Genomic DNA, 12,574 nt, shown 5'->3' with positions numbered 1-12,574 from the left:
TTATCAAATATCTTTCTGACAATTTTTCGTCAAAAAAATGTTATAATTATGAACAAAAATATCAAAGAGGGCCTAAATCGGTTTTGAATTCGGTTACCCTAAAATTTGATCAAATGAAGGGTTAAAAATCAGTAGTCAATCGACTCCACAATTTTTGAAACACGTATGTTACTTCTGGCCTCTGGGTCGTTTGGTATGATTTGACCAGATGTTGTGTTAAGAAATTTGTTTCCGTCTGGTATTTGCGTTAACTTTTCGAGTACACTACAAAATCAAAATGACTCGGCTTAATCCAAATAAATAATACAATGATTAGTTTTAAAAAGAAAAAAACGAGAAAATGGCCAGTTATTTGAAGTGTTGCAATTCTTGTGTTTATATAGACACAATAAATACGTACACAGCCAATAACATCAGTACGTACAGTTTTCAAAGACGACGACGAAGAAGACGAAGAAGCAGTACAAGTTAGACTTGTTAAACACTTGACAAAAAGACTTCAACCAATATTATCGCGTAGACTTCAAGTCCAATTCATCTCTCTCTCTCTCTCTCTCTCTCTCTCTCTCTCCCCCTTCAATTTATCAGGTATGTCTGTACTTTTGCTCCCTTTTCAAACTTTCAGACAGCAGTAATTTCACCTTATTACCCTCTTCATTTTTACTCTTTTCCTTCATACATTTCTTGTCGGTGTGTGAAATTTTGCTTGCTAATATGCTTGTTAATAGTTTGATTAAAGTTCATTAAGCTAAATTTATAATTATAAATACATGTTTTTGTTATGCAGATCTATGAGTTCTTTTACATGACTACTTGGTCTTTTCTCACTATATTTTATTGCCAGTTGAATGCTTAGATCTCATTTTAAACATAATTATATTATTTAGCTTGTAGCATTTCTTTTCTAAATTATTTTTATGTACAATTTTATCTTCCAATTCTAAGTTTGTAATTGTATGCATCTGAAAATTATGTCATTAGTTTTTTGTTTCGGATTACTTGCTGTGTGTGGAAATGGAATATATGATAATTTTATGTTTGTTTGTAGGAGTATTTACGGAGAAAAACAACTTATTGTCGCTGTCATCGTAATTACTTTACTTGCTAATTTCTGTTGTTAGTTATGTTTGGTGCATTTTAAGTACTCTGTACAATGTATTTGCTTTATTTAGTGAATGCTTGAAATTTATTCATCCATATTATCAATGTAATTCTAATTTTAGGAACTCACTTGCAAGTTGGTAGTAGTATACTCGATTTAGAAATGAACTTTAGCATCGCGTGTCTTATATCTGTATTCTTCCAGGGAATTCTTCTTGGTGCGGTTTGTTATACTGAGATAATGCTTGGATTGTGGAGTTTTACATTGGCTCTGTGTGAACAGACGGATTAGATGCCCTTTACATTAAATAGTTGAGACGAGTATACAACTTATGATCTTGATTGGAAGCTTAACTCCAAGAAAAGCAACACTGTACCTCAAGTTATCTTATCGATTTCGCTAGAATACCTCTTATTTTGCCAAGTTGCTTTCCAGACAGCTAGTAAGGAACATGTATTGAGTTGAAAAATTAATGATTTAAGACACATTGGTATTGAACCGAAATGAAGAAATGGTATGTGGGTATTCTATTTGCATCCAGTCTAATGTTATTAGTTCTGGGGTACTGTGTCATGAAAAATCCTGTCACGGAAAGTTATCGTGCAAGTCCGGTATACTTCAATAGTACAAATCCTCTTCAATGGATCAGTTCTACAGGTCCGCCAGCTGTTCAGCATCCAGATAATAGTAGCCAAGTCGTGTCAGCCGAGACCATCGTCTTGAATCTTTTTGCTAAAAGGAACATTTCCAAGGAAGAGACACAATCTCTGAATACATGGAACTTAATGAAGCACTTGATCAGTCATGAGCAAGCTCTACCTAACGCAGTAGAGGCTATCAAGGAAGGTGGCATTGCTTGGAATATTCTGATGGCTTCCGTCGAAGAGGAAAGACTGAAGAGAAATGAAAATTCGAGTAGGAGGGGAAATGAAAAACAATGTCCCCATTTTCTTAAGAAAATGAATGATACGGAACTTAACGATATGGGTTTTAGATTAAGGGCTCCTTGTGGCTTGACACAAGGTTCTTCAATTACAATAATTGGCATTCCAGATGGACTTCTGGGTAATTTTCGAATTGACTTAACTGGAGAACCACTTCCAGGGGAACCAGATCCACCTGTAATTTTGCACTACAATGTTAGGCTTCATGGCGATAAAATTACTGAGGATCCTGTAATTGTTCAAAACACCTGGACTGTTGCCCATGACTGGGGTGACGAAGAGCGTTGCCCATCGCCTGATCCTGATAAGAATAAGAAAGGTACAATATTTACATTTTATCTGTTTGTGTGTGTGCATATGCGGGTTTCCTCATGATTTTTTTAGTACGGAACAGTTGGGATTATGCATTGTGCTTAATTATGAAATTATATTAAAGTTACTTCTGCAAGTATGTAAATCCTGGGGGTCGTGAAGGAATCAGTTAGCTCATAAGTAATTAAGTGGCCAGCCCCAAAGAACCACACTTCGTGAATACCTTGGATATGATGTAATAATTTTAAATTAATGTATTTGATTAATCTTCAGAAACTGAAAGAATAGAGCAAATATGTCTAATAAACTGGTGTAATATGTTAGTGATAAACCTGCTACGTATTAGGTTCATGCAGCTGTGTGAAGTCTTGTGTTCTAAATAACTATCTACATTGTACCTTGTTTGTAGCACTTGCTAGTTTTGATATGAAACATGTTGATTTTTTCACCAGTTGGAAAGTATATTTTAAATATGTAAAGACTGTTGCATTTTTGGATGGAATTGTAAATTCCTTATCTGAATTCTGAAGAGTACATCGGAAGTGTAACTAGTTGTTTGTAAGGGTTTTTACTCATACTGATGTGGTGCAGTTATTTTCACTTTTTTAATTACTAAATGTTCAGCTCTGCATGTAAAATAGGGTTCATACTAAAAAGAAATATTATGTTGTTCTTACGCGTTTACTTTCAAGCTCTTGAAATTCAGCTTAAGGAAAACCTAAAATGGAAATTTGGAGGCTACCTATTGGCTACTGAAAAACAAAAGAAATACATAATGATGTTGGATGCATTGGCTAGTCGGCCATAGCATCTTTCCTTGTTGAACTGTAAAAATTATATCATTCAAACTCTATTACGTATACTGTGTGCATGTTATAGTCTTTTAATTTATATATTTATAAGTGAATTATGAAGAGATACTTTGTTTTTTCATTGAAATATCTTGTTGAAATACTCAACATCAAGTGAAACTGCAGTTGATGGACTGGATCAGTGCAACGAGATGGTGGGTAAAGATGATACCCGAGTTCTTAGGAGCCAGAGAAATGAAACAAGGAAGGTTTCGATGATTCAAGAAGGATCTATTGTAAGAAAATATTTTCCTTTTAAACAAGGTTATCTATCAGTTGCTACTCTTAGGGTGGGATCGGAAGGAATCCAAATGACAGTAGATGGAAAGCACATTACATCATTTGCTTTACGTGAGGTACTCTCCTTCCCTCCTCTCTAACTGTAAAAAGAGAAATTATAGCCATGATATCTGCCATAATATCCATAATTTTCTGATATTTAGAGTTTCCTTAATCATTATATAAGGCAGTATAAGGATCCCTTATCCTTGCATGTGTCTATCAATTATATAATTTTCATCCATCAAATTACATATTCCAATGAAACTTCCGTTAACAAGTTGGCATGTATTCTGTTCAGACCTTAGAGCCATGGCTTGTTAGTGAAGTACGGATATCAGGAGACTTGAGATTAGCTTCTGTAGTGGCTAGTGGTTTACCCACTTCTGAAGATTTAGACCACATAGTTGACTTGGAAGCACTAAAATCAGCTCCACTAAGTCCTCATAAACAATTAAATCTCTTTATTGGCGTATTCTCTACGGCGAACAACTTCAAGCGGCGGATGGCAGTTAGGCGGACGTGGATGCAGTATGCTGCCGTAAGGTCCGGAGAAGTTGCAGTGCGCTTTTTTGTTGGTTTGGTGAGTCCTACTTTATGTGTGTGTGTGTGCCTGAGCATACTCTGTGCATTTATAAAAGAATGTTCACAGCCATTACTTTTGTTGAAGAATATCAATTGTTGACGAGTCTGGTATTGGTGTCATCAACCTAAATTTGATTTCAAGAAATCTTAAATTGGAAAACTATCCTTAGATTAGCAAACCCTAAATATTTAACTAAATAAAATGTATTTAACTTATAGCATAAGAATCAAAGGGTGAATGAGGAGCTCTGGAATGAGGCACGGACATATGGAGATATACAGCTCATGCCTTTTGTTGACTACTACAGCCTTATTTCATGGAAGACAATAGCCATCTGCATCTATGGGGTAATGTTCTGTCCTTTCTTTGTGCCAAGACAACCACTACCTGTCTTATTGAAATCTTTCTTCAATAGACACAGGTGGTTTCAGCGAAATATATCATGAAGACAGATGATGATGCATTTGTTCGTATTGATGAAATAATTACTTCCTTGAATGGACTTCATGTGAGTCACGGGTTGCTTTATGGTCTCATTAATTCAGATTCTCGACCGCATAGGGATCCTGATAGCAAATGGCATATTACCCCCGAGGTATCTATCTCATTTGAACTCTTATATAAATGATTCATTTGACTATCAGAGACAGAAGTTCATTCTATGTGAAAATAGTACGTAATTTATGTTCTGAAACTATATGTTGTTTAGTCTGCTAGTCTAGAATTATAGACTGGGTTAAGGTTCCTTTATATTTACAGCATTAGTGGGTTTTTATTAGAGAATATCAGAAATATATCAGTTTGCTGTGTCCCTAATTTTTAAAGTTTCACAACTTTGCTAGATTTGTTTTGATAGACATAAATATAATCCCGTAAACTACTATGTATTATTAACACATAGTGGACCGTATGCAAATCCACAAGCCTTTCTAGTTAAGTGAAGATTCAAGCGAGGGAGAAGTGATGCCTAACAATTTGTTGATAATCTTCCTTCTTTGTGCATTTTAAAAATATATGAAGGGAAAATGGCTAGTTTAAATATGAAAATTTAAGCAAGTAGTCCCTCAATCTTGGAATTTAAGTTCTACTTATTTTTTTCTTAAGAATAAATTGCAATAAGCATAAGGGCTATGCTTAAATCTTTATTTTATATGTTACACTTCAAAGCCTACCTTGGTAGTCATGTGGAAAGGTACATGACTACATGAGTAAAAAGATGAATCGGGACAGAATACTTTTGTTCTTTACCTTCCATTTTCTCTTTATTTTTCACTTGGGAAAAACATCTATTATAATATTTCTGCATCCACTCGAGAAGGAGATCAGTTAGTTTGTTTTTCCTACCGTTCACATGCTTAAGAAGTTAGGATTTGGATTTTGAAATGCATCTTTAAAATTTTCTGTTCTATTTTTAAGCGGTGTGTCTAATATCCCCTGTTTTCTTAAGGAATGGTCTGAAGATACTTACCCGCCTTGGGCACATGGTCCTGGGTATGTTGTGACTAATGATATAGCAACAACAATCTACAGGAGACACAAAAAGGGCCGCCTTAAGGTATTAATGATAAAGATGATTCTCCAGCTCACCTTAAAGATGGGAATCCTAATATGGATAAAATAAAAATCCTAATATGCATCTTGTATGAAAAATAAATATGTACTCCAGATGTTCAAGCTCGAAGATGTTGCAATGGGAATCTGGATTGCAGATATGAAGAAGAAAGGATTAGAAGTTACATATGCGAAGGAAGAAAGGATCTTTAACGAGGGGTGCAATGATGGTTATGTGATTGCCCACTATCAAGCTCCAAGAGAGCTGCTTTGTCTGTGGCAGAAGCTTCAAGAAGGAAATCGTGCCACATGCTGCAGTGATTAACATATAATTTCTGGAAGTTTTTTTTGCTGGGAATCTGCCTTGTAACCAACACCAGATTCAAATCAGCAGGCCAAGGTGCAAAATTGAAAAAAAAAGTCGCTGTGGAAGTGAAAGAAAAACGTGCACTGGGGGGAGATTAGTAGGAATCTTTTACTGTTCTATGATTACGAAAATAGTAGTAATGTATATGATGTGAGGCATAGTTTGTAGGAATAGATACAAATGAGTTTGTATCATTTGTCAACGAGATATGTATAGAACACAATGTTATATCGAGTACAAAGCACTAATCATTCTTTTGTATGATATCTGTTGTTTATTCCATAGGATAGTGTAGTTGATAGAGACAAGGCCAGTAGACTGTTATGAGACAATGTGTGAGAAGAACCTTTAACAGGCCATGGAGGTTAATGCAGACATCGAGATTCGAGAGCAGTAACCTCTTTTCTTAATGGAGATAAATCATACAGTAATCAAAAGCAAAGTTTGATAGTTTATGCAGTACCCACAAGACTTCAACAGATGAACATTACATTACAACATATAACAACATAGCGCAAACACCATTCAATATCAGTGTTATATGAGTGGTGGTACCAAACAGTACTAGCACAGCTTCTTCCCTAATAGATAAAATACATAGGCTGAAATATATTTTTGAGTAGAATACAGTAAGAATACATAACATCAAGCAGGCAATAACCCAACACCGGAGCGAGTGGTCGGGAAAATAAGAAACAAACCACTGCAAACAATTCCAACCATCAAAGGGAAACTCTGCATGACTTCATCCATTTCCTTGGCGTGTCCAGGAAACAAACAATCCGTGACACGATGGTCAGAGAAAGCAATGGCCACGAAAACCATGACAGACATAATGGCATGGACGAAATCATTGAAGCCAAGTTTATACCTGTCATCCCTTGGAACTTCAACATTACCGGGATTGAACAACGAGAGACCACTTGGTGTCACAAATCCATAAAAAACTTTCCCATCCGGACCACGGAAACTATCCGTAAAGTGAAAAAAGAAACATGAAAGAGTACAGATCCCCATGAGAACATTCATCATAACAACGCTTACAGAAGTGCAATGCCCTTTCCCATAGATAGATGGAAGTGCCATTTCGAAAGTGAGAAGGGTTCCTGTTGGGAGAAAATTAACGAGCATGGAGGTTTTGGATATTGTTTTCTGAACCCCATTTGCAACTGCTTGTCGTTTGCGTCCACGACCACTTGCTGTCTCTGGCAGAGCAGGCTGCTCATGCTGAGTAGACGAAGAAGAGGGGTCATACTTTGGGGAGGTGTAAACTTTTATTCCAATTTCTTCAGGTTGAGCCATAATTTTGCAATGATTTCAAAGCACTGTAAATATTAAGTTAGCAGATGATCAAACTGTCAAATCCCTCTCAACTTCACCATTTATAGCTGCTTTGACAACTGCATTTTTCTCATTTTTAAATTTTAAATTATAACCGCAAGTAACTGCCTAAGCGGTTTTATATCATAGGATAACTGCTTTGCAGTAATGCAGTTTATTCGCAAATAGTTGGCCCCGCAGTTTGATGTTATTCTCTTCATTTTTCACTACATGCAATTTAATTTTTTTTTTTTGAGAACATGCAATTTAATTTCTAATTCAAATTTAAAAGTATCCAAATTCAGAGTTACTTTCTTCTCTACAAATTTAATATTCAATTTTAATTTCGGCCTCCGAAAAGAATTTATCACGATGAAGTGACATAATGTATCGTCAATTGACAACTATATTAATCCTCACATTTTATAAAAAAATGTATAATGATAACATTGTTATCGTTTCTCCCTCTAATAGCTTGGGTTGAAAAATGAAAATTTGGAGGTTTTTCACATTTCTCTGGATAAAAGTTGGGAGCTAATATGCGCATAGCTTTAATATATAGATGCACATTTTGACGGTAATACCCTTGTGCAGATATAACTCCAACCGCCTCTTTTATTATTGAATAAGTATAATTTGGTCCTAATTCTAATAAAAGGTGTGCACCCAGGATTTGCACATATCTGCTCCCTAAAAGTTTTATAGGTTTAGGACCGTCACCACCAAGAAAAGAAGTACGGGATTTTCTTTCGGATAGCACCTGAAAGCGAAGGAAGGTTGGAATGCCAACAGGCGTCTATTATTGAATTCACCCAACCCGACATTACTCATTTTGGGAACGTCCAGTGCCTAAAGTCACTGAATGGATAAATCGCCAATCCCTAAAACAGCCTATGTAATGTACTTTATCTGTTGGGTTGCGGCGGCATTTTACCAGAGGTTTCTAATCTACCCTTGCTTGGGTATAATCATAAAATGAGTATTAAAATTTATAAATTTTTTTACATATTTACATATTTAATATTAAAATAATTTTATTTTTAATTTTCACCCCCTAAAAAATATATAAATTTTATAAATTTAGTACTAATATTAATAATATTTACAATAGTTATGATTTTAAATATACAAATCCAAATATATTTTGTACATTAAAATTGTTAAAACTAATATTTATTAATTACTCCAAAAAAAAATTTAACATCCCAAACCGGCTCACATTCTTTATCGCAAAGGAAGATATTCTATCTTGATTTTAGTTCATTTATTTTAAAAAACTATAGTTTTGATGTTTCAACTTCAACAATGTTAATGTTAGGGGCAGTAATTAAATTTCCTTCGGTTGTATCGCCGATGTATCCCGCTTTATCCTGACTATGCTAATGGTGAATTAAAACAAGCATTCCTTGGCAAAAAACAAACAAACAAGCATTCAGTTGTATTATTGTCAGTGTAATCCGTTTGATCCTGAGGAGTTATTTGCTACGCATATGATGAGGCAAAATAAGTATTAATTGTCGATTATGATTTATATATCCTTCGATTAGTGACATTTGATTTTGTTATTTTATCATGTTCATCGTGTGTTGCTTGTTTATAGAACTGCAATACATACAAGATCACATTTTGATTGTTTAGTTATTCCATAGATTGTGCAACATAATCTAATATTCATGGAGTTACACGTGACACTAACGAGATGTTAGTTGTACATCATCTCTCATCTCTAACGTGATTTGTGCCTTTATGATTAGATTGGATAAAACCGAAATAAAATAGATGTTGTAGAATTAAAAGACTATTATTGGACTCCATCTTGACATATATAAATTACATATCCACAAATTAAACTAAATGTGAATCAATTTTATTTTTCTATGTTCCATTCTCACCTGTTTTAAAACAGAACATAATATGATTAATGGAACTAATAACTAGAGATTTTGTAAGAAAATTCGAGTCAAGAGTGATAATTTTATTGGAAAGCATTAGCGCTTTTATACATTAAGCAATCCCTCCTCACCGCACAAATTAGCTTCTTCTAATCTAGCTTGTAAAATCAGTATACGACAATGCTTATATGTACATCAGAACTTGCTTAAAGTCATACGTCTACTGGGCAAAAAAAGATGAGAATGTGGTAAAACATTTGGCCAGTTTAGAATTTATATGTACCTCCTCGAAGAAATTATACAGTCACCTGTTCATCCGGTTGAGGTGTGTCGGAACACCAGCGAGAAAGGAACTATTTCAGCAGTGGCATTGGTTAAGAGGTTTCAACTTGTTTTCAGGCTGTAGCTTAGGTCATTTAAAAGTAGGAAACAAACTTTCAACTCTGTTTCAGCTCTTAGGCTGTCTCCAGGAAGTTATATGACCGATGCAAGGCTGCCGGGTTTGCTTGCAAAACCATAGCTGCTTTGGTCATATGATATCCCTTTGCAGGGAAGGCCTCTTGAAGATTTGCCTCATTTACTTGTTTTGTATGTCCGTTCTTGATTCCTAGTGTTAACCGTATAGAACTTTGAGCAGCTTCAATTGGATCATGAATCCTCAAAGTCTTGGGAGGAGTTGAAACCCCTCGTTTCAAATGTCCTTCCTCCGGGTCTACTTTCTCTGGATTTGACGACCTTATATTGCTTCCTTCTCTAAAATGCTTTCCCAGTATTTGAGAATTAGATCCTGGGCTACGGGCAGAGAGCTTGACAGAAGAACAATGTGGAGATAACCCCGGCATATTCCAAGGGTTTTGTGCTGGACAACCCCAATAAGACGGAGCTGGGTAAAATGGCGACGGAAACCCTGGAGGGCAGAAGGCAGGTTGTTGTGTTGGAGGATTCAAAACAGTGCTGGAGGATTCACTTGAATTATCATCATGCGTTTCTTCAAAACATTTGTTTCTAACATGATTCCCTGGTTTTGTTATATGGATCACTGCTGAAGAGACATTTTTACACTGGGCTGAGTCTGATGCAAATGCTAGTAAACTGCCATTGGGTTGGTAAATCCCATTTGTAGCACAAACTTGAGCAGCAGCTTGGAGGGCTTCTGTCACTATGATTTGACGATATCGTGATGCAGGGGAGCACTTGTTCTTGCGACGACCAGAGCCCACAGGCACACTTCTCATTGTTCCTCCAGCTGTCCAGTATCTTTGACACTTTTTGCAGAAATGGCGTGGCTGGCTAACATTGTAGTTGTTGTAATAACAAAACTTTGTGTCCATACTACTACATCGTGGACACGGAAGTAATTTGTCAGGCCTTTCCAAAGTCTGTTCATCTGAATTACAAGTCTCATTAACAGATTCCTTGTCATTAGTATACAACAAGCCTTCCTTGTTGGCGCTAGATGTTTCAGGTTCTTCACTTATTTCTGACAATGTCGGACCACCCCTCTCCGGTACAGAAAATTCTTCATCAGCGCTGGCTGTGCTAGGCTCCTCTTTAGCTTGCTCAACTACTTCATCCCTTCCAGTGGATTCTCCATGATCACTTTGAGTCAGATCCTGAAACAAGAAACAAGGATGTTTGGTAAGTTACAATTATCATCTTAAAAAGAAAATAGAATAAATACATCATCACAATCTGGGGATTTAATTTCTTATAGAGATCTGCCCTTAGTTTGACAAGTTAAATGTTACTAATAGACATTTCTAGCCACCGGAAAAAGCATTTGATAACATCTAATAGATTTTATATCTACTTTACCCTGCCCCAACAAGTGAACAAATAACAATAGGAAGCAATAACATGATCCCAAATTGTCAAATGTCCTAACCTCTTCTTTACTACAAAATTTATAAGTTTGCGTCAATAGAACTTTGAACAATAGGCTTAAACACATATTTACTTGTAAATCGAGAAACAACCCCTACTTCGTAAAACTATGGTCTGCGTACATCATACCTCTGCTTCCTTCGTGAGATATACTACGAGATATGTGTGCTTTGATTTACAAAGGCTTCCTTACATGTTAACTTTAAGATCAAATACCAGAATCTAATAAAAAAGGGGTCAAATGTTGATTTAGTCCAGCACAAAAACATGGAACTTTTACCTTGGTATTAGTAGAATTTGTAGTGGTTGTAGTAGTAGTTGTGGATACAAGATAATCTTCCTTGTCGGGGATGGAATGAATCGTCATACCAAACAACCTGATCATGCTTCTTGAATTAGTACAAGTTGCAGTAGTATTTGTGTTTGTGTAGTAGGACTAGGAAAGAAGAGAGATGAGTATGGGGTTTGTGTTTGATTCTACTTGTTGCCTGTTTGGTTTTGTAGACATTTGTTTGTGGGGATTGGAGGTGACAGGTCACCAAAGTGGGATTAATTCTCCACCACAAATTATGTTTGTGGCCTTTTGTGAGATTTGCTATGTATCTACTTTTCCTTTGTTAATTCTATGCGATATGAGCTGTCTTCATTTTCATACTTCACTTTCTCCATGTCAGCACACTTTTGGGCTTCCCTTGTTTTACTCAATCCTAACCTAGTATTTTTCACTGCTCCACTTTCCGGACATTTTTAACTGTTCTTTTTTTTTGAGGGATTTAACTGTTCTTTTGTTTGCGGTCACGTCACATCTATAAACCTTGCATGAGTTGTATTGTTTTAATTGGTGAATATGTTTATGGGGTCTATTATTATTAATAATATAATGACAAATCACAAAATGTAAAATAACACTTATTATCTTATTTTTTATCCATGAGCACATGATAAAAAATTTATTGGTGTTAATTTTTTTCCTCTTTTACTGTGCACTCAGGTGACTCCCGTAAGGATTGATGCAAATTAAGTGTAACATCCTAGTCCCATATGGAGTAGATTTGAGACTTCTGTTCGGTTTATAAGGAAAAGTATTATTAATAATTGCACCAACAAATCACGATATTTTGAAGGTCTATGGTGGGCTTGTTATTTATCCAAATCGGCTGCATTTGAGATAATAACCTTCGATTTATTTCAGACTCGAAATCGGAATTTGACCCGGTTTTGAAAAATATTCGGATTTGACCCGTTTATCACATATGGTACTCAAAAGCTTGATGCGTCAAGTTATTGGAGGTGGGGACACGAAAACTGGTGGTATTCCCACAATGGACAAAGATCCGGAGGTAGGGACACGCAATCAACCGGTATTACCCCACAATGGATAAAGAGGATCCGGACCTATGGGCTGTCTGTTCTGGCCTAACGAGGACGTCAAACATTTAAGTGGGGGAGTTTGTAACACTCCAGTCCCACATTGAGGAGATTTGAG

The 12,574-nt window shown here is 35.9% G+C and overlaps 3 protein-coding genes across 4 annotated transcripts; 1 reads left to right on the top strand and 2 right to left on the bottom strand.

The window, feature by feature from the left end:
- Positions 1–308: 308 nt before the first annotated feature.
- On the top strand, positions 309–6,256 carry LOC141717965 (beta-1,3-galactosyltransferase GALT1-like). Of its 2 annotated transcripts, none has more exons than XM_074520272.1 (8): positions 309–588; positions 1,307–2,365; positions 3,336–3,565; positions 3,790–4,071; positions 4,293–4,421; positions 4,490–4,669; positions 5,522–5,629; positions 5,741–6,256. In XM_074520272.1, the coding sequence occupies exons 2-8, from the start codon at positions 1,606–1,608 to the stop codon at positions 5,948–5,950; spliced, it is 1,899 nt and encodes a 632-aa protein (XP_074376373.1). In that variant the 5' UTR covers positions 309–588; positions 1,307–1,605; the 3' UTR covers positions 5,951–6,256. The 2 variants fall into 2 exon arrangements, with proteins under 2 accessions (XP_074376373.1, XP_074376375.1); XM_074520274.1 differs by lacking the exon at positions 309–588 and adding an exon at positions 670–690.
- A 208-nt stretch (positions 6,257–6,464) lies between these two features.
- On the bottom strand, positions 6,465–7,319 carry LOC141717966 (protein DMP9-like). Its single transcript, XM_074520275.1, has one exon. It carries the CDS (start codon positions 7,292–7,294, stop codon positions 6,638–6,640), a length of 657 nt encoding a protein of 218 aa, XP_074376376.1. The 5' UTR covers positions 7,295–7,319; the 3' UTR covers positions 6,465–6,637.
- Positions 7,320–9,512: 2,193 nt separating this feature from the next.
- LOC141717964 (cyclic dof factor 1-like) lies at positions 9,513–11,590 on the bottom strand. The gene is made up of 2 exons (XM_074520271.1): positions 11,369–11,590; positions 9,513–10,817 (listed from the first exon to the last, which is right to left on the bottom strand). Exons 1-2 carry the CDS (start codon positions 11,471–11,473, stop codon positions 9,660–9,662), a joined length of 1,263 nt encoding a protein of 420 aa, XP_074376372.1. The 5' UTR covers positions 11,474–11,590; the 3' UTR covers positions 9,513–9,659.
- Between the last annotated feature and the right edge of the window lie 984 nt (positions 11,591–12,574).

The sequence above is a fragment of the Apium graveolens genome, chromosome 4, assembly GCF_009905375.1.
Source record: "Apium graveolens cultivar Ventura chromosome 4, ASM990537v1, whole genome shotgun sequence".
NCBI classification, from domain to species: domain Eukaryota; kingdom Viridiplantae; phylum Streptophyta; class Magnoliopsida; order Apiales; family Apiaceae; genus Apium; species Apium graveolens.
This window is presented reverse-complemented; position numbering and strand designations above follow the sequence as displayed.

What these genes read in the sequence shown, in the direction of transcription:
- LOC141717964 (XM_074520271.1), bottom strand. Translation starts at nt 11,473, where the DNA reads ATGATCAGGTTGTTTGGTATGACGATTCATTCCATCCCCGACAAGGAA. An exon ending in CAAATTCTACTAATACCAAG is followed by an intron (nt 10,818 to 11,368) that starts GTAAAAGTTCCA and finishes TTCTTGTTTCAG; the next exon opens with GATCTGACTCAAAGTGATCA.
- LOC141717965 (XM_074520272.1), top strand. Translation starts at nt 1,606, where the DNA reads ATGAAGAAATGGTATGTGGGTATTCTATTTGCATCCAGTCTAATGTTA. An exon ending in AATGGCATATTACCCCCGAG is followed by an intron (nt 4,670 to 5,521) that starts GTATCTATCTCA and finishes TGTTTTCTTAAG; the next exon opens with GAATGGTCTGAAGATACTTA. An exon ending in ACAAAAAGGGCCGCCTTAAG is followed by an intron (nt 5,630 to 5,740) that starts GTATTAATGATA and finishes TATGTACTCCAG; the next exon opens with ATGTTCAAGCTCGAAGATGT.
- LOC141717966 (XM_074520275.1), bottom strand. Translation starts at nt 7,294, where the DNA reads ATGGCTCAACCTGAAGAAATTGGAATAAAAGTTTACACCTCCCCAAAG.